The sequence below is a fragment of the Staurois parvus genome, unplaced genomic scaffold (assembly GCF_062004578.1).
Source record: "Staurois parvus isolate SC_StPar_1 unplaced genomic scaffold, SC_StPar_1.0 ptg000064l, whole genome shotgun sequence".
In the NCBI taxonomy this organism is placed as follows: Eukaryota; Metazoa; Chordata; class Amphibia; order Anura; family Ranidae; genus Staurois; species Staurois parvus.
Window position 1 is genome coordinate 6,336,906 of NW_028317860.1, and position 22,658 is coordinate 6,359,563.

General features: G+C 40.0%; 1 protein-coding gene across 2 annotated transcripts in view; it reads right to left on the reverse strand.

Moving 5' to 3' along the window:
* The window catches only part of VWA8 (von Willebrand factor A domain containing 8), a 422,826-nt gene that overhangs the window by 322,693 nt on the left and 77,475 nt on the right, over positions 1–22,658 (reverse strand). For both annotated transcript variants that reach the window (XM_089668819.1, XM_089668820.1), the window contains exons 7-9: positions 8,217–8,381; positions 6,744–6,793; positions 4,124–4,232 (exon numbers count right to left, since the gene is read on the reverse strand). In XM_089668819.1, coding sequence (XP_089524945.1) covers positions 4,124–4,232; positions 6,744–6,793; positions 8,217–8,381 — 324 coding nt within the window. The remainder of the gene's footprint in view (positions 1–4,123; positions 4,233–6,743; positions 6,794–8,216; positions 8,382–22,658) is intronic.

Here is a 22,658-nt window from a genome sequence, read left to right on the forward strand (position 1 = left end):
CCCAAGAACAAGCAGGAACTGAAGACAGTTGAAGTAGAGGCCTGGCAGAGCATCACCAGGGATGAAACCCAGTGTCTGGTGATGTCTATGCGTTCCAGACTTCAGGCTGCAATTGACTGCAAAGGATTTGCAACCAAGTATTAAAAAGTGAAAGTTTGATTTATGATTATTATTCTGTCCCCTTACTTTTGGTTCCTTAACAAGTGGGAGGCACATATGCAAACTGTTGTAATTCCTACACCGTTCACCTGATTTGGATGTAAATACCCTCGAATTAAAGCTGACAGTCTGCAGTTAAAGAACATCTTATTAGTTTCATTTCAAATCCATTGTGGTGGTGTATAGAGCCAAAAATGTTAGAATTGTGTCGATGTCCCAATATTTTTGGACCTGACTGTATATGCATTGTAGTAACGTAGTAAAATTTGCTACTGCAATGCATATTAACACGAGGTATGTGCTTAATGCTGCTGAGCCATTCCAAATGAATTACTATATATGTTTATTTGGGAGCTATTCATGATATGTAGAATTTTAAAAAATGGTGCCAGTACTTTCTTGTGCATTGAGGGGCACTGCCAGTCCATTCAAAATGAATATCTGTCTTAAAGCTGCACACCTCAAAGCAGGTAAACATTTGTTAATGCCACACATAAGGGTTGATTTAATAAAGGCAAATAGTCTGTGCACTGCAAGTGCAGTTGCTCTAGATCTGAGGGGAAGCTCTGCTGAATTCTATCATCCAATCACATGCAAGAAAAATGGTTATATTTTCCTTGTATGTGATTGAGTATTCTGTGCAAAGTGAAGCTTTACCTCCTTTACTAAGCTCTGGAGCAACTGCAGTGCACAGTGTATTTGCCTTTAGTAAACCAACCCCCTAGAGTGGATGCTCTTCTATAATTAAGACCAAATAAACCTTATAATCCTATTCATCCATACCTGGGTGCAATGACCCAGAGCGTCTGAATCCCGCTGATTTTTGGCATTGTGAGCGAAGAGAACAGCATCACTGTGTCAATTTAAACTAAACAGTAGTCAATAAACACAGTTCTTTTAATACAATCAGTAGTTTACTGAAAGCACAGCATAGTGGTATCCGTGGAAGAATGGTCCTTACTATCACAAAGGAGTCAGATATTTATAGCATTCATTACATAAACAAGTGCTGCTCTGTAATGTTTTAACAAGGAATGTGTTGCTGTAAATACTTAGATGTATTTTTAGACAAAACACATGCTCTCTATGTAATGTATTATGTTAATGTTTGATATAATAACAATCTTAAAGTGTTACTAAACCCACAACAGTAAAATCAGTCTGTATATGCAGTAAAGCATGCTTCTTATACTCACTGTGAAACCTAAGGGGTTAATCCTTAGCATTGTGTAAAAAGGCTTTTTGATCCTGTCTTCTCTGATTCTCCCCTTCTTTCACAGTTCCAAATCCATCTGCTGATAGTATAGAGCCCTAGGAGGCACTCTGCAGATGCTCAGTTTAATGTGGATTGCTAGAGAGTTTTGTTTTTTTGAGGGGGAGGATGCATATGATTGGCACAGGGCCAATCAGCACTGTCCAGCAGAGGATCAGGGGTCATGCAGGCTCATAGGACAGTCAGAGGAGAATGAAAACTCCTCCTACACTCTTTAACCAGTGCTCGGCGAGACACTGATAGAAGTCACAAAACTGCTATTTACTGCTGATAAGAAAAGGTATTTAGCAGTTTATATTTACTAAAATAATTGTAATTGCATTTCCATGTTCTGTGTACTGTGGGAGACCAGATATAGTGAATGCAGGGTCCTGAGTTTAGTAACACTTTAAGGCTCGTTCACACCATGGTACAGAGACGCCAGTTTTGTATGTGCCCTGCAAGGGCACAACAAAATCAATTATTCTCTATGTGCTCTGTTCACACCACAACACTAGTATCACATGCCGTTTTTTTTGCGCAGGAATCTGCAACGTGTATAAACCTCATTGATGCGTGCATGAAAACTGATATAAACTGATGTCTCTGCAAGTGAAATCTGTGCATCAGTTTCCATCAGTTTTTCTGCACATATAGAGTGAACGAGGCCTAAGGTTGAAGCTGGTCAAGGTCTGCTTGTTTCTCATACTATGATTTGTACTGTATTTGTTTTTGAACATTTCATTCTCACTTGTGCTCACCAACCTTGCCACCAGCACTGCATGAACAGAGCTGGGTTTAGTAACACTTTAACTGCTATCCAAGCTGCACGGTCACTCAGAACCACATTCAACAACCATAGGCAATTTGAATCAATAGAGTCAAAGACACCATAAATAAATCAACTAATCCTGATATTTTACCCTACACACAAACATTACCAAACAGAAAGTTTCTTGATGTGTTAAGGACTTTAAATTGTCTGTCTCTAAGTGAAAGCAAAGTAGTTTCAGTCTGAATACTATGATTATCATAATTCAATTTAATCACATTAAACAATCATTTACTGTGCAATGTTAAGGTACATAAAGAATAAGCATATATTTTTTTCAAGTGTCATGTGGTCTCTATAGCCTAAATTTAGGAAACATTTTTCTTTTGTAAAGATAAAAAGTATTTTAGCTAATCAGGTAAACTTTAAAATGTGTGACTCATGACTAGTCTATTTCTCACAGTTTGGACAATAATGTGTAAATGCTGTAAAGAACTGAAGGTTAAAACCTCTTCTTTCCCCATATCCCCAGTGTGCGCTAGAAATTGTACTAGAAATTGCTTTCTGTGACAAACAAAAACTTGGGAAAAAGGGAGGGTGCTGTCAAAAGATAACAGAACATGACATGTTGGTAAGTAATGCTTAACGTTTTCCACAGCCTGATAGCACCTGATAAGATATACAGCAAAGAAACAGATTCTATAGTAGGGCACTGGCTTGTAGTTCTTTTGTGTGAAACAAATTTTGGTTGTCTTGATGTCTAAGGCTGGCCATACATTATACATTCTTTTTTTTGTTCAACCAAAGAGCTAAAAATGTTATGATCCCATCATCAACACACTAAGTGTTGATGGGAGAATCCTTCCCACAGTGCTATTGTGTTCTTCTGGTGGGGTGCATTCACGGCCAGCTGAATACAATGATCAGTGTTGCTGGCTATAGCTGGTGGCACTGAGCATTTGGGGAAAAAAGAGATGGGCTGGTTGTACACAAGTCAATCATTAGATTGACTTGTGTACAACCAGCTATTCCATACATGGCTCAAAATTCAGCCGGTCCCTGCTGAAATGGCCAAATGTCAAACCATATATAGCCGGCTTATGGTGTTTACTGGAAGAAGTGTCCATATCACTGTGCTGAGAATCTCCTTGATCTGCTCAGGTATATGAAGTACCTTCCTGGAGAGGTCCCTGCACTCTAGCCAGAGGAGATCAACATAAACTTTTTTCGCTCTTAAATATGTACAGCTTTTTTCATCCATTTGGCAATGGTGGGAAGAGGCAAGCATCACCAGGTTGTTAAGTGGAAATGGTTAAAACATTTTCTTACTAGAATGCCTCAGGATTCAAAGGGGCCATTGCACTTAAACCATGGAGGTGAATAGCCACCTAGAACTTCCTGCTAATCCATGACAGCTGCATTTTATCAATGCACCAAGCCTAAAACAGTTGAAAGGAACTTTCCTCTCTAGACCTCAGCTTCATTGATTCATATTTTCCTTGTATGGCTATATGAGGATATAATGAAATTTACCATGATCCCACCTTTAACTGGGCAAAAAAATCACAACATATTGGCGACCCATAAAATGTGATTGCCATGAATCACAGCACAATTTAATAAACAGCAAAAAAATGGTTCCAGATTGAACAGTGTTAACAAAGACAACCACAAAATTTTTCAGACAGAATGCATTACAAAAGTAAGCTATCATATTATGCCATTTTACATTGAACAAACATTTAGTGTTTTTGCAGTGTTAACACAGATACACACAAAAATACCAAACTGCAAGCAGAACATTTACATCATTCTTTCTCCCAGGAAACAAAATCTGTGTTCTGTGAGACCTACCGAATGATTTTCATTCTGTACAAATGTAAGACCAAGATTAATTATTTAAAGATGATTCTAAAAGAATACCATTTTAAATGGCTTACCAAAATGCCAATGGCTGCTGTCAAGTTGTCTGCTGGGAAATCTGGAAGCCCAAGGCTGGCAGATTCTTGAGAGCACAGAGTTGTAGCAAATGACAAAAGCTGGGAAATCCTTAAGAGAAATAAATAGGAGCTGATAAACATGAAATTCCAGTAAAAAATAAATTAACCATAAAAAAATCTGCACAATTTTGGTCTCAAATAAACTACCTGACAGTGTGTGTACAGTATACTGCTTTAACATTATGTATACAAGTTCATGCTTTAACAACATTTAAAAATACAAAAGAATAAAACCTGAAAATGCACTCAGAAAATACAATCAGTTGTGATAATGCAGTATTCTGTTAAAGACTAGATATATTTAACATATAGTAAATTGTTAATAAACACCCTAAAAACTACTTTGGAGCAATGAAAAGTATCAAGTATACATCTTTAAATGCTACACAAACAGACCACTTCTTTGCCATACTAGCCCTAGCTTATACTACTCAGATCAAACATAGATGTACTATAAAAACAAACACAACAAATGAAGCATGACACTGTCTAAGCTTTAATCACTATGAAAGTGCAATTCCAGTCAAATTCTAACTAATCCTAAATCTACTCGCACCCCCATTCTAAGACTATTCTATCTACCATGTAAAAGAAAAGTGTGTATATCTAAACAATCTGAAGCTGCTCCTGCTTGGTCACACAATCAGATCCCAGTGCCAGCTTCAGTGTGGAGGAGAGGCAGCGACAATGGTTGCAAATCCTGGGCGAAGACATTGCTTACTATCAGGCAGCCATTGTTGACTGCCCCTCCATTACAATGAAGCCGATTCTTTACAGGGCAGATAGAATAGCTATAGAATGGGGGTGGGAGTAGATTTAGGCTTAGTTAGAATTTGACTGGAATTACACTTTAAAGCAGAACTATAATCACCTCGACTTCAGCGATGCAGCGACCCTCTGCTCCCCGCCATGCTGCTGGCATCTTCGGGCAGCCAGCTTCCGGGTTCTCGAACCCCAGCCACTGTAATTGGCTGGGTGGGTATGATGTCACTCCCACACATGCGCAGAATTTCAGTCAGATTTGGAAAATCTTCTGCATTAAAATTACCTGCCTGTGAACATTTTTTTTTCCACAGGTTCCACATTGTTAATCTAAATTTCTATATCACCTTTCTCCCTGGGGATTCAAAATGCTTGATCTGCCATTTGCCAGAGGGAGAGGCAGACATCTTGGACATACTTAGTAGAACATCATGCTAAGGCCAATTTAGACAGGAGCCAAATACCTACCAGTATGTCTTTGGAGTGTGAGAGGAAACTGGACTACCCAGAGGAAACCCACACAAGCACACGAAGATCATGTTCTGTCCATGACTTGAACTGAGGACCCCAGTGTTTCAATGTGCTGCCCCACAACCTAATGAGGGTGAGCTGTCCCTAATTTAGTGGCAGGAGAGGTGAACATCACAGGTAACACAATGACATTTATAAGTAAAATGTTTCATTAGAACTATAGGAACATTTTTTTTTCCATTTTGGCATTTGTATCCTGTTGGGGAGATTTCCGTTCACTTCCTATCCCACAGCCAAAACATGAAGTGCGAGAAAGTATCTGCAAATTAAGGGAATCCCTTGGGGTCCACCAGGTCACCAGAACTAGTGTCCCCCTTGGAAGATTTCCCCTCTATTACGATTTTGGGAGCAACCCAAAATAGAGGCACTAGCAAATTTAAATTGACTTAATCAAAGAATTAAGGCTCCATTCACATAACCAGGGAGCAGTAAAACCAAGTGGTTGAGCCATAGTTTTATTGGCCCAAACTGCCTGCCTAAACACTGACACCCAGCTGCTCACAGCTGTACACACACCACATCTGAAATGCTGTGCTTCAAGGCCATGGCAAAAATTAGTAAGTAGCTGCACATGACCAATGCAGGCCTATGGGCCATGATGCGACCATCCCCAAACCAAATGCAATGCATGCCATTGCAGTGCGGAAATGCAAAATTTACAGGGATAAAGAAGGCAGTGAGGAGGCGACATATCGCTTCACACCACCTGTCAAACGCCAACTGAAAAATAATCTGAACAGAAATTGCTCTTCAGAGGGCACCACGCATGTGAATGAGTCCTAAAGCTGAACTCCAGCTAACACTTTTAAGCAGTTATAGCAACAATTTTACTTTTTGGATGATAGTTTTACATGAATGAATAATCGCTTACCACTGTACCCGTCAGTGGTAAATGATTTGTTTCAACACTCTAACTGGCACATTTGTTGGACAGCTTGGTCTGTTATAAGAAAATGAACAATAACAGACTTACTGGCCAGATCAATAGGTGTAAATAAAATAAAAAAAAGCATAAAATAAGAAAATGTAGTCACCACAGCTGAGAATTGGTAACCTGCAAAATATAGAACACTTTTGGTTTTGGTTTTAAATACACTTTAACTTCTAAGTCAATGACCTTGAACAAACATAATTATGAGGTGTTGGTACTGATTTATACTAAAGGCAAAGCTTCAGCTAGTAAAATACACTTATACTAACATCATAGGACATCTGCTACCACCAGATTGACTTCTGGTGTGTCCAGAGTACAGCTGTGTTTCATTACCTTTCTGTCGGAACATTTGATCCAGCCGAATAGAGTATTTGAAGCTGATCCTGTTTGGGTTAAGAACAATAGAAAAAAAATTGGTCAAATCACATAATGTAGGGCAGCACTGATGGCACCTCTTATTAATTTTCACAATTACATATTAACTAAGTACATGGCCTCATTCACAAACAAAAAAAAACTAAACAAAGAACAGATTTTTTTTTTTTTTTTTTGCAGTAGAGCAAAGTAGCAGTAGAAAAAAACTTAAAGGGAGAATGAGACTGCCTTCTAATTGCATCAAAACGTTCTTACTTCAGACACTCTGAAAATGAAATGACTGCCTGATAGGTTGCCAAGAGCAATCCAGTATTTACTTAGAAAAAAATTTAAAAGGCTTTATTTTCCTAAAACCTGAAATACAAGCAGACATTACACACACAAATCAATGCAGCTCTGTATTCAGTAATAATTAATGAAATGTATTTTTTTTTACTGCAAGCAGTGGAAGTACTTGATTTTGACTTGGTTTCAACCTCCTACAATGCCTTGTGGGATACTGGTAGAGGGAGAAATAGCACTAAGACTAGGTTTAGATGTGTGGTCAGATCGCTTTGCAGAAGTGATTGACAGACAGTGAAAAGGCGATATATCGCCTTCTCACCACCTATTTTAATCCTCTGAATGCCACAGTACTGCAGCACAATCAAGTAAATTGCATGCTGTTGTGGGACAGCTGCAGCACGGACCCATTCATCAAAATCGGTCACATTCTGTGGCAGTAATGTCCATGTAAAGTGACAGAAGGGGTCATTTTTGTTATGGCCGTTGCATGTGAACACCCCTGTCTAAATGAGCCCTAACAGTTATTCAAGTCCGTTGCAGTGCTAATAAGGAACATATTGCTAGGAGAAACAAAGTAACAGAGATGGGCCCATTAGTGTGCTGCTTTTCCATTCACAAGCTGGGAAGAGACAAGACATGTAAGTGTTATTTAAAGAATAAGAAAACCCAACATTTCAACGGCTGAAAGCAGGTAGTATGTGATCACCTATAAGCAAGGGACAAAAGAGGTAATCTACCTCTCCCTCTCAATAAATTCACAGAACTTATTACATGGATCTCAGTTAAACTAAGAAACAAGTTAGGCAGAAACTGAACAAAGAAATAATAAGGAGACACCTAAAAAAATGGAGCATTAGAAGATAGGGCATTAGGAGGAAGTACAAGGAAGCACCGGAAGAGGTGACAGCTCAGCATTAGAGGGCTTAGTTTGAAAGGCAAGTCTGGCATAATGTGCTAGTGTGCGGTGCATACTAGCACATTATGACACAAATATGCAGAGGGTCTATTTAAAAAAAAAAAATGTTTGTAGAGTTTGATACCGCTTTAAGGACACATACACTGGAGTGTGCACTGAAAAGTCCTGCTAGAATTGAAGAAACAAATCAGAAAGCTTACAGCATGAAAGCAACAAATATTTGGTCTTACTTTAAAAGGCAAATAATAAATATCTCTGGCTTGAAATCTAGAGCGCAGTGGAGGGTCAAGAGGATTGCCAGTATACTTGGGCACTGGTAGCCCTAAAGCAATCACTCGAAAATCTTCACTAACACGAACAATCTTCCAAGCATCCAGCTCATCCTTACTGTGTTCCTAAAAAAAAAAAGGAAATTAATCAATAATCAGCAATGATTCACCTCTGTACAGAAATCAAAAACCAATGAGAAGAAGAATGATCATTTCCAAAACCCCAGTATTATTTGGAAGCAACACTAGTCTCTGAAGATTCTATTTTGTTACACTTTCTAATATGTATCCTATCAGACTGTGGCATAACTGCAGCACTACAATACAACCATGGAAAACTTCAGGCGAAGTGTGGCAACCAATCTACTGCCACCCAGGCGTGCAGGGTGTATCACTGCACTGTTGGCCACACTGGAGAAAGAGGAGTCGGAGATTCCTGTATGGAAGAGGAGATGTGCCTGTCTGTGTGCTAAGCTCCACTAATGGCAGAAATCCCGCTTGTGTACAGGAGATGGTACATCCTGCATTTCCCAGTATTTATACAAGAAGAGGGTGCACTCCTTTGGAGTGTATGGGCATTCTTATTCACCAAATTATTAAAATGCACTACCTAAATAGGGCTTCGTATTGCCTTTCAGACAGCACTACATAAACGAGACTATGGTCATGCATTTGGCTTCCTGATGAAGCCACCATACAGCAAAACGTGTTTAGACCTATGATTACCTTCCTGCATATTGGCCCACACACCTGGGCACTTTAAGTACATAGTACAGTGCAACCAGAAAGTATTCACAGCGCTTAACTTTTGCCACAGTTTGTTATGTTACAGCCTTATTCCAAAATGGATTAAACTAATTTTTTTCCTCAACATTCCACAAACAATACCCCATAATGACAACAGGAAAGAAGTTTGTTTTGAAATCTTTGCAATTTATTAAAAATAACAAACGAACAAAAACCACATGTAAATGAGTATTCACAGCCTTAGCATGAAACTAAAAATTGAGCTCTGGTGCATCCTGTTCCCACAGATCATCTTTGAGATGTTTCCACAACTTGATTGGAGTCCACCTGTGGGAAATTCAGTTGATTGGACATAATTAGGAAAGGCATAAACCTGTCTATATAAGGTCCCACAGTTAACAGTGCTTGTCAGAGCACAAACCAAGCCATGAAGTCCAAAGAATTGTCCGTAGACCTCCAAGACAGGATAGTATCAAGGCACAGATCTGGGGAAAAGTACAGAAAAATGTATGCAGCATTGAAGGTCCCAATGAGCACAGTGGCCTCCATCATCTGTAAATGGAAGAAGTTTAGAACCACTAGGAATCTTCCTAGAATGGGCCGCCTGACCAAAATGAGCGATAGAGGGAGAGGGTCCTTAGCCAGGGAGGTAAACAAGCACCCGATGGTCACTCTGAAAGAGCTCCAGAGTTTCTCTGTGGAGAGAGGAGAACCTTCCCAAAGAACAACCTTCTCTGCAGCACTCCACCAATCAGGTCTGTATGGTAGAGTGGCCAGACGGAAGCCACTCCTCAGTAAAAGGCAAATGGCAGCCTGCCTGGAGTTTGCCAAAAGGCACCTGAGGGACTCTCAGACCATGAGAAACAAAACTCTCTGGTCTGATGAAACAAAGATTGAACTCTCTGCCTGAATGCCAAGCATCATGTCTGGAGGAAACCAGGCACCACTCACCACCTGGCCAATACGATCCCTACAGTGAAGCATGGTGGTGGCAGCACCACGCTGTGGGGATGTTTTTCAGCAGCAGGAACTGGGAGACTAGTCAGGATCAAAGGAAAGATGAATGCAGCAATGTACAGAGACATCCTTGATGAAAACCTGTTCCAGAGCGCTCTGGACCCTAGACTGGGGCGACAGTTCATCTTTCAACAGGACAATGACCCTAAGCACACAGCCCACATAACAAAGGAGTGGCTACAGGCCAAATCTGTGAACGTCCTGGAGTGGCCCAGCCAGAGCCCAGGCTTGAACCTGATTGAACCTCTGGAGAGATCTGAAAATGGCTGTGCACCGACGCTCCCCATCCAACCTGATGGAGCTTGAGAGGTACTGCAAAGAAGAATGGTAGAAATTGCCCTAAAATAGGTGTGCCAATCTTGTAGCATCGTACTCAAAATGACTTGTGGCTGTAATTGGTGCTAAAGGTGCTTCAACAAAGTATTGTGCAAAGGCTGTGAATTCTTATGTACATATGGTTCTTTGTTCGTTTTTTTATTTTAAATAAATTGCAAACATTTCAAAACTAACTTCTTTCACGTTGTCATTATGGGGTATTGTTTGTAGAATGTCGAGGAAAAAAATGTATTTAATCCATTTTGAAATAAGGCTGTAACATAACAAAATGTGGCAAAAGTTAAGCACTGTGAATACTTTCTGAATGCACTGTACATAATGTTCACAGTTTATCCCAAACGCAAACATATTTCTGGAATATAACAAGAGCTAAATTACATGTTTTCAATTAAAAACACTACCTGTTGTCAAAGAGATATATTTCTGAAAATTGAACTCTAGGCACAACAATAATCAAACACTGTGAAAACAAGTGTCCTGTGATGTCTTAACAGGCACACCATACTAGTTGTAGTCATAAATGTAATATTATCATAGTCTTAGGAATAGAAAAAAAAAATTCTGTTTTTGCTGTCAGATGAGTAAACTGAATATATACCGAAGCCCACAATTTATAGGTTTCTCAAAACATTAACTTATTGTGATCTGTTACACAAAGTGACCTTCTTTCCTAAGTAATCATAAATGAAAAACTCAGCTGCCCATGGGACTTTGACAAGGTATTGTACATCACCAAAAATAAAGAAAAATGTGATGTGCTGTTCTATATACTGGAATGGTGTGAAAACACTCTTGAGATCAACTGGGTGGAATTGATAACAATGATTTACAGTGAGGAACAGAAGTATTTGAACACCCTGCATTTTTCCAAGTTCTCTCACTTAGAAATCATGGAGGGGTCTGAAATTCACATTGTAGGTGCATTCCCACTCTGAGAGACAGAATTTAAAAACAAATTCAGGAAATCACATTGTATGATTTGCAAAGAATTTATTTGTCTTGCACTGCTGAACATAAGTATTTGAACACCTAAGAAACAGCAAGAATTCTGGCTCTCAAAGACCTGTTACTGTGCCTTTAAAAAGTCCACCTCTACTCCACTCAATCTAACTTAGTAGCACCTGTCTGAGCTCTTTAAAGACACCTGTCCACCCCACAGTCAGTCAGACACCAACTACTACCATGGGCAAGACCAAAGAGCTGTCAAAAGACACCAGACACAAAATTGTGGACCTCCACAAGGCTGGAAAGAGCTACGGGACAATTGCCAAGCAGCTTAGTGAAAATAGATCAACTGTTGGAGCAATTGTTAGAAAATAGAAGAGGCTAAGGATGACTGTCAGTCTCCCTTGGACTGGAGCTCCATGCAAGATCTCACCTCGTGGGGTATCACTGATGATAAGAAAGGTGAGGAATCAGCCTAGAACTACAAGGGAGGAGCTGGTCAATGACATGAAGAGAGCTGGGACCACAGTTTCAAAGGTCAGTGTCAGTAGAACACTATGACGTCATGGTTTCAAATCATGCATTGCATGGAAGGTTCCCCTGCTCAAGTCATCACATGTCCAGGCCCGTCTGAAGTTTGCCAATGACCATCTGGATGATCCAGAGGAGGCATGGGAGAAAGTCGTGTGGTCAGATGAGACCAAAGTAGAACTTTTTGGTCTAAACTTCACTCGTCGTGTTTGGAGGAAAAAGAAGGATGAGTTGCATCCCAAGAACACCATCCCTACTGTGAAGCATGGGGGTGGTAACTTCATGCTTTGGGAGTGCTTTTCTGCAAAGGGGGCAGGACGACTGCATTGTATTAAGGAGAGAATGAATGGGGCCATTTATTGTGAGATTTTGAGCAACAACCTCCTTCCCTCAGTCAGAGCATTGAAGATGGGTCGTGGCTGGGTCTTCCAACATGACAACAACCCGAAGCACACAGCCAGGATAACCAAGGAGTGGCTCCGTAAGAAGCATATCAAGGTTCTGGAGTGGCCTAGCCAGTCTCCAGACCTAAATCCAATAGAACATCTTTGGAGGGAGCTGAAACTCTGTATTGCTCAACGACAGCCCTGAAACCTGACAGATCTAGAGGAGATCTGTGTGGAGGAGTGGGCCAAAATCCCTGTTGCAGTGTGTGCAAACCTGGTCAAGAACTACAGGAAACGTTTGACCTCTGTAATTGCAAACAAAGGCTTCTGTACCAAATATTAACACTGATTTTCTCAGGTGTTCAAATACTTATGTTCAGCAGTGCAAGACAAATAAATTCTTTAAAAATTATACAATGTGATTTCCTGAATTTTTTTTTTAATTCTGTCTCTCAGAGTGGGAATGCACCTACAATGTGAATTTCAGACCCCTCCATGATTTCTAAGTGGGAGAACTTGCAAAATCACAGGGTGTTCAAATACTTCTGTTCCTCATTGTATATGATGGCACCATGTATGCAGAATATATTGAATACATTAAATCAGCTGTGTATACTTTAACAGATTTCCTACTGTATGTATGTAACAAGATTTTCTAAATATTTTTGTATCAATAAACTGTCAATTCATTTTTAATTGACTTTATTGTTGGTGATGTATCATGTTAGTTCCATGTGTAGTTGCGTCTTTGATATATGTTAGGTGTCATAACAGACCACATCTGCAGCACCATGGCAATCGCAGATCAAAAACAGGCTAAGATGGCAGTTAGCTTGGCATTAAAAAATAGGAGAGTTTAGTTCCATTTTAGGGATGACTTCTGAACTGGCCCTGGAGACACAACAGGCAAAAGTCCTCAAAGTATGGCGAAATACCACCTCTGGCAGTTGTCACTAGAACAGGAGTTGCCACTAGGTGGTTTTCACTCTACTCCTGCTCCAAAGAGTTATACAAACTTGGAATACTGTTCACTATTTGTGCCAATGACAATAGTCACAAGGATAAAGGCTAGAGTAAATCTTGCCATTCATTTTAATTGTTAATTTTTTTTTGTTAGAGTTCCACTTTTGCTTTTTTCACATCAGTTTATCAAGGCATTGACATGGAACCGCTATGAAATTAATATTTACTCATTAAAAGTATATTTTGCTCCTGAATCACTACTTTTGTAAGCTAAAACCATTGAAATCCCATGATGGATCAATACTTTTATAAGTAAAAACCAATTAAATAATCTCAAATGAGTATTTATACATGAAAACTTTCTTTTACCTCCAACAAAAACAGTAATAAAAGAGGAAAGAATCCCTTTGTCAGGCAGACAGTAACCTGACAGAAATAATCTTGCTAAAAAGGATCATCTGCCGAACCATTCAGAATCACTTAATGAACACGACTTTCCTAGCACAATGACCTAAGCCTATATATATTTACTAACTAAAGTAACACAAGAAAAACTGCTCTGAAATAAAAAATTGCTTTGATTTAAAAAAAAAAAAAAAAAAAAAAAAGCATTGCAGTTTGTAAGAGTAAAAGAAATGTGATGACAACAGTAGAATCAACAACTTTTCTTCACACAGCCCTGTCTCTGCTTTGTTCCCTTATCTGAACTGGACACCTTTTCTTGTTCAATTGCATCCTGCCTGTTATATACAGGTACAGGGCTTATTGTCTGGCATTCCCAAATAGAAGATGCTCTAAAAATAGACCCAATTTGCAATGGGTTCAAACAGCTTCTCTTTGGTAGAATTAAAGTAGTCCTATATTTTATTCGCATTAGGTACTTACTGTATCTCCATTAGAAGAACATTAGCTTTCACTAGCATTTCTGTGACAGGAAATGGTAATTGCAGAGCTACATGACAGCTGCCTTCACTGTTGTTTTCTCATTACGGGAGAACTAGATTCTGAGGCTGCAGGTCCAGCTATAACCATGACTTTTGATAGAAGTAAAGAAATAAATCTAAACAGCAGCACCTTGCAAGTGTCACTTATCTCCTAGGCCTTGTATCGCTGATCTTCCCATTTAAATTTCGGAATAGACTGCCCTTACCCTGCTGCTGTATAAGCAGTATGACAAAGGCTTGTGTACAAATCAGTTCCAGATTTAAGCCATGTAGTGATACAAGTCTGTCACGGTCAGAGGTCAGGCTCAGAGAGCAGTAGCTATAACAGAAGACCAACCAACAGGATAGCTAAACAAGCAGGTCACCCTGGGAGATGACGCAGGCTCACCTGAGGTGCGGGGTCTAAGCACTAACCGGTATTCACCAGAGCTCCTGATGGTGGAGATGGATTTTGCTGAGTGTTAGTACCAGGTCGCACTTCTCAGGATCACCCCACCAGGAAGTGAGCAAGCCAGGATTCAGTAACAGATATGGCAGGTAGGGATCTAGCAGAAGCGTAGTCAGTAAACAAACAAAGGGTCGGTAACAAGCGGTAGCAGGTTGGGATGAGGCAGAATCATAGTCAAGGAACAAGCCAAAGGTCGGTAGCGAAGGTATGGATGGCAGCAAGAGAGACAAAGCGAGATACTGGCTGGAGAAGGCACAGTATTCCGGCAAACAGGAAGTGCAGAGACATGGCTTAAATCAGGAAGTTCATGGGAGGAGCAAGGAGTTCAAGGTTCATCAGAAAACAAGGCACAAGGCAGGATTGTCCAATAGATCAGGCAGAGTGTTGTCCAGCATCCCAGGGAACTCAGTGAGAAGAGTTACTGCCAGATACATTAGAGGTCCCAGGATCAAGTCCAGGCCCTGACAAAGTCATAGGTGGAAAGTAGGCACAGAAGTAAGGATCATTTACGCAATACATTTACTTTATCCCCTTTTGAGCAAAATGATGTCCAACATGAGGTTGTTTCCTCATGCAAACGAATCTCTTTCACCAAGAGGAATACACTGAGTTATAGTACTTATATTTGAAAAACTGTATACAATATATGTTTTGTGAAATATTCTTCCTGGACACTGATTTCTGCTGTTTACAGTATATGCCCATAAAATTTGATAAAAGACAATTATGACATGTAATTGTATATATTCAACTGCCTTGAAAAAGCATGCATTTTGCACGAGAAATGTTTGTGAGTTGGATGTTTTGTAATTGTTTTTAGCATTTGGAATTTATGATAAATAAAGAAGAGTAACATGCTGCAAGTGCCCTGAATGTTGTTTTCTTGGATACCCTTTAGTACAAGATCCATCCCCTTTGTCATGTGTCGACCACAGTAACAATTAATGCTATTGTAACACCCTGCTATAAGTGGATGAAGGATGTTAAAACAAATACAAGATGGCCGTGTGTGTCCTGCTGAACACTGGCATTCACACTCTGTAGAGCAGCCCCATGGAACATGTACGCTGAATTGCAGGACTTTGCTAAGGAACAGTGTAGCAAAAAACATTTCCCAGAGAAGGTGGCGTGTGGGCGGAGGCATATATATATACATACACACACACACACACACATATATATATATATATATATATATATATATATATATATATAAATCCGGGAGATGAGACAGGAAGTGAGAGGGGAGAGATCTGGAGAGAATAGTATGCCGACTGTGAAAGGACCTGGGAGGACCGGACCAGCCTGAGGAAAGAGAGAAAGGGAGGAGGCAAAGAAAGTCTGCTGATAGCGGACCTTGGTGCATTGTGGAGAAAGCTAATCTACTAGCAGGTGACTGGACAGAACGCTGCAGGTGGGAACAAAGAGCGTGTTGAGGCCTTATCAAAGGAGAGAGAAAGACTGCCAGAAACCATCCCTCGGGTGAGAGCGTTCCAAGAATTATCAAGGACAGGGAACATTGACACCTGCTCCACCTTTTCTATTCTCTTGCACACAGCTGCGGACATTGCACGTAGTTATTAGAAGTTGCAGCCTAGTTCCTTTAGCAGTTATTGTCTGACTACACTTAGAACAGCCTTATCCTCAGAACTGATAGCAGGACAGTCAGTCCACAGGCTGAACCACCGCTGAGTCATCATCAATTCACTCTGCTAAGGAGGCCTTTTCCTTAAATGCGCCAAAAGTCTTGTAGCCCAAAGAAGAGTTGCCCTGTGCCAGCAATCACTTTTACCAGATTGACCACTTGTTGCTTTATATTCGCTAGTGACTAGTGTCTTATAGGAACATTACATCTACAAAATTGCTGCTTGCAGGGAGAGTGTCATTCTTCCCTCTCTTTATTATACTGTTCCTCAGAGTGTTACAGTCCACACTTCTCTTCACCGTGCACCAACTGAGCCTCATCACGCACGCAGGAGACTCTTCACTGCTATCTCCTTGCCATCAGGTCCTGAGAGCCTAAAGTGAGCTATTCTACCTGTCTGCTAGTCCTAGCTGCTCATCGGGGACTGTAAGACCACCTCAGGTTGAAGGTATTCGATTAGTTTCTGAAAAGCAGGCTTACTAACACGAATTAAGATTCTGTGATAAGTGTTGTCTTTTTCCTTAAGTTCAAACTGCCACAAGTAACAATTAATTTTACACAATACAAAATATTTTCACTATATAAAATCGTGAATAGGTAGGCACTTAATCAATAAAACATGCAACAAATAATAACAAAATGCTCTCGCAACAACATAAAGTAACTTAAAGCCCCAAACAAAATATATTAAACATACAGTGAATAGCTGTTCCAAAGGATAGTATCCCATAAATCAATTTTCTTTCCACCACGTGTGCAATAAATGAATTCCTCATTCACCAGAAATTGTTGACCCTTGTTAAGGTGGTAAAATCGCAGAACCTCTAAATCGGAGCCTCAGGGTCCCTAATGATAGTATTGATATTAAGTAAACCGGAGGTCCCTAGGCATCAACATAACTACATAAAAACACGGCTAGTTATGGACTCAACATTACTAACTCTCTCCATAAAAATGCATATGCTCCATAAGTAGAATTACAAAACTTGATCATTCATCATCCTCTTCAAGGGGAACATGATCTGTATCATGTATATAATGTCTGCCAGACAAAGGTACCATGGATAAAGGATATAATGGAATCACATAGATATGTGGAATAGTGTAGTCCAGGGGAGGGTACTATAAGCTGTAAAGGCCTCCCTTTTACACTGAGCTAGCAATCGGACATGTCATATTTGAGATGAAAATAGGCAGTCCCAGAAAAAGCATCAACATACAAATGTAGTCCAGAGGAGGATATTTAATATGGCAGCTGTGTGAAAATAATGGCTTCATCTCCCTCTGGTGCCTAATGTTGGGGCACCATCCAGGGGAAAACATGAACCAGAAAAAAATTCCCTCATACAGTAGATGAATAAAATTCTTGTCTGGGGCCCATCCATAGGGGGTTCTGTAATTTGTTTTGGTGATCTTGAAAGGAAAGCCTCTCCAAATTTGATGGAGCGAAAGTATAAGTATTGTATTTTATGCAAAATTGAAATGGCAATGAGGCAGTCCCATCAAAGTGCATAAACTTGTCAACAGAGAAGTATCTTTCAAAATTAGCAGAATGGTATTATAGGCAAAGTTGAGACAACAATAGAGGCAGTCCCTTAAAATGCATATTAGCATATCAACAAAGAGGTTTCTTCTCCAGAGTTGGCAACATTAGAGCATCAAAGGAGCATTTATAGTAGAGTTAAAGTACTTATCACATGTGGAGATCTGAAGGAAGTTCCCTGGGGGGTCTGGGAGTGTGGTAGTAGCCCATTCCTGACTGATTTTGCAGGTACAACCGGATGCCTCAGAGGTAGGCTCAAAATTGTTTGACTAGTCATACATCTAATGAGGGAGTTTTTTTCTGGTTCATGTTCTCCCCTGGATGGTGCCTCAACATTAGGCACCAGAGGGAGATGAAGCCAATATTTTCACACAGCTGTCATATTAAATATCCTCCTCTGGACTACATGTGTATGTTGATGCTTTGTCTGGGACTGCCTATTTTCAGCTCAAATATGACATGTCCAATTGCTAACTCAGTGTAAGAGGGAGGCTTTTACAGCTTATAGTACCCTCCCCTGAACTACACTATTCCACATATCTATGGGATTACATTATATCCTTTATCCATGGTACCTTTGTCTGGTAGACATTATATACAAGATACAGAGCATGTTCCCCTCAAAGAGGACAGTGAATGATCAAGTTTTGTAATTCTACATATGAAGCATATGCATTTTTATGGAGAGAGTTAGTAATGTTACCAACTAATCTGTTTCCTGATGGGTACTCCCCTTTGGGGGTTGTTACTCGGGACCAGTGGAGTGTGGTATGATTTTTTCTGTTTTTAGAAATGTCTATGTTGAATAAAGAAATGATTGTGTGCCAATGACCACCGCCCCTTTTCAAAGTATTGTTTTTTCCAATATGAATACATATAAACAAACCCAATACTCTGGTTGAGTCCATAACTAGCGGTGTTTTTATGTAGTTTCTTAAGGTGGTCAAACAGGGGGTCATGCAATGTGCAGGTAGCCAACTGCAGGCTCTCATGGAACGGGCCTCCCGATTTCCTAATGTGGAATGGTGATCCAAGGAACAAAGGATAGTGATTCCAGATAGTTGGTCACAAAGCTCTGGGAAAACGGATATTGGATGGCTGTTTGCATAAATGAAATGACAATGCACTCACATGTACAGTTGCCCAAATACCGGCACCAGTCTGTGCAGCCTGTATGTTTCATAGACTGCACTGATAATAGCCAGTGTGCACTCCAAGTCTCGCTACCAGGGGGCCAGACGTCATGTCCGTCATAGGGACACGGAAGTGACGGGATAATGCTTCTACATACAGCCAGGTGAAACATACGTTGTAGGCTGCACAGACTGGTGCCAGTATTTGAGCACCTGTACATGTGAGTGCATTGTCATTTCATTTATTTGAACCATGGTCTTTAATAAACACTAAACTTTGAGCATTTTGATTTATTCGTTTTATTTGAACTACTTGGAGCATTACCTATCCTAAGGGCATTTGAAGATATATCTTGAGGAGATCCTGGGATTGGGTATCTATCTAATATCTGTTTGCCCAGATCTATGTGACCACCTATCCGGGGGTCACTATCCTTTGTTCCTTGGATCACCATTCCACATTAGGAAATCAGGAGGCCCGTTCCATGAGAACCTGCAGTTGGCTACCTGCGCATGGCATGACCATAGAGAGCTACAGTATTTGACCACTTTAACAGGGGTCAACAATTTCTGGTGAGTGAGGAATTGTTTTATTGCACACAAGTGGAGGAAAAGAAAATTATTTTCATTTATGGGATACAATCCTATGGGACTGCTATTCACTATTTGTTAAATATATTTTGTTAGGGACGTTAAGTTACTTTATGTTGTTGTGAGAGCATTTTGTTATTATTTGTCACGTTTTAATGATGAAGCGCCTACCTATTCAAGATTTTATATAGTGAAAATGGGCTTTAAAGCTCATTTACTGCTTAATATCTTGATTTTTGTGATATCAAGAGGACACTAGAGGGGAAGAGAGTGATGCAATTCATACACATAATTGCTTCTGTAGATAATTTGTTTGTTATATAGTGTTATTACACTTTGCAATGCATCTAGGACTTCCTGTGATTAAAGATCTCAGTTGCCATACTGTCCTTGCATTCCTATCATGTAAAAATTTTAACTACATATAACTACATGCATGGTACACAAATTTTGATAAGATTTTAATAGTAATCGAATATACACTAATATAATAAGCATTATAAATCGTCAGGCATATATAGGTAACTATTTCTGGTTTCCAAGTTAACAGATAGTCAATGCAGGGGTCATAAGCAGTCATACATTCATTTATTCTCTCATGTAACTCTTATAAATTCATTTTTCCAAACATGATAGCCTTTAACGCTCCATAAAGTATGTGTTTCTGTGGTAAGCAACTGTTTATGAATTGAATTATATATCTAATATGCCTCAAAAACTAATGCATATGCTAAATTCAGCAGATTTCTGTGTGAAAATCTTTAAGGGAAACAAAATAGACTTGCAAATAAGGCACAGAAATTAAAGTACCATATGTGTTAGGCAGTAAAATAATGTGCAACCGTGTCCAAGCTATGGATATTCAAATATATACATTTTTCATTCTTTAATGAGCTGTAAAGCTGAACTCTGAGGACAATAAAAATCCACCCTTGCACTGCAAGAGTTCAATACTCATTAATAATAATACTATTAGGACCTATATTACCACAACCACATAAGGAAAATTATATATATTAAAAAGTAAATCAAATAATAATATTAAATAGAAATATATAAATATTAATCTCTTCACGCTGAACATAGGCAGATTTGCGGCCTCATGGAAATGGGTCTTTATCCGTGAGGCCGCATATACAGTGGGAAAAAAAGTATTTAGTCAGCCACCAATTGTGCAAGTTCTCCCACTTAAAAAGATGAGAGAGGCCTGTAATTGGCATCACAGGTAGACCTCAGCTATGAGAGACAAAATGAGAAACAAAATCCAGACAATCACATTGGCTGATTTGGAAATAATTTATTTGCAAATTATGGTGGAAAATAAGTATTTGGTCAATATCAAAAGTTCATCTCAATACTTTGTTCTATATACTTTGTTGGCAATGACAGAGTTAAAACGTTTCCTGTAAGTCTTCACAAGGTTGGCACACACTGTTGCTGGTATGTTGGCCCATTCCTCCATGCAGATCTCCTCTAGAGCAGTGATGTTTTGGGGCTGTCGCTGGGCAACACGGACTTTCAACTCCCTCCAAAGGTTTTCTATGGGGTTGAGATCTGGAGACTGGCTAGGCCACTCCAGGACCTTGAAATGCTTCTTACAAAGCCACTCCTTCGTTGCCCGGGCGGTATGTTTGGGATCATTGTCATGTTGGAAGACCCAGCCACATTTCATCTTCAATGTCCTTGCTGATGGAAGGAGATTTGCACTCAAAATCTCACGATACATGGCCCCATTCATTCTGTCCTGTACATGGATCAGTCGTCCTGGTCCCTTTGCGGAGAAACAGCCCCAAAGCATGATGTTGCCACCCCCATGCTTCACAGTAGGTATGGTGTTCTTTGGATGCAACTCAGCATTCTCTCTCCTCCAAACACGACGAGTTGTGTTTCTACCAAGCAGTTCTATTTTGGTTTCATCTGACCATATGACATTCTCCAAATCCTCTTCTGGATCATCCAAATGCTCTCTAGCAAACTTCAGACGGGCCCGGACATGTACTGGCTTATTCAGGGGGACACGTCTGGCACTGCAGGATCTGAGTCCCTGGCGGCGTAGTGTGTTACTGATGGTTGCCTTTGTTACGTTGGTCCCAGCTCTCTGCAGGTCATTCGCTAGGTCCCCCCATGTGGTCCTGGGATTTTTGCTCACCGTTCTTGTGATCATTTTGATCCCACGGGGTGAGATCTTGCGTGGAGCCCCAGATCGAGGGAGATTATCAGTGGTCTTGTATGTCTTCCATTTTCTAATTATTGCTCCCACAGTTGATTTGTTCACACCAAGCTGCTTGCCTATTGCAGATCCACTCTTCCCAGCCTGGTGCAGGTCTACAATTTTGTTTCTGGTGTCCTTTGACAGCTCTTTGGTCTTCACCATAGTGGAGTTTGGAGTGTGACTGTTTGAGGTTGTGGACAGGTGTCTTTTATACTGATAACAAGTTCAAACAGGTGCCATTGATACAGGTAATGAGTGCAGGACAGAGGAGGCTCTTAAAGAAGAAGGTACAGGTCTGTGAGAGCCAGAAATCTTGCTTGATTGTAGGTGACCAAATACTTATTTTCCACCATAATTTGCAAATAAATTATTTCCAAATCACCAATGTGATTGTCTGGATTTTTTTTCTCATTTTGTCTCTCATAGTTGAGGCCTACCTATGATGCCAATTACAGGCCTCTCTCATCTTTTTAAGTGGGAGAACCTGCACAATTGGTGGCTAACTAAATACTTTTTTGCCCCACTGTATGCATAGCTCTCTTTGTGCTGGGGGCACGTGACTCGGGAGTCTTGGTTCCTGGTCTTGATTACTGTGATAGCCTCTGATTGGCTATTACAGTGGTCAGTCACTGTGCAGCCTGCCCGTGTTTTCTTTCTCTTCTGAATGGAGAGAAAGATACATAAACAAACAAAAGTATATAAAACTAAAAAAAAAAAAAAATAGCTAAAGTATATTGAGGTCTGATCTAGGTCTGTGCCAGGGTTAATGTTAGGTCAATGCAGGGGTCAAAGGTCAGGGCCAATATATTTTGGGTAGGATTTTTTTTTTTTTTGTTAAAGCATTTTTTTAATTCTTTATTTAAACATTTTAAATGCACAGGAGATGCAATCTTCATAGACAGATAAACAACAGGAAAATAGAAAAGTATGTGAGCGCACTATAATAGGAGGAGAAAAGGATC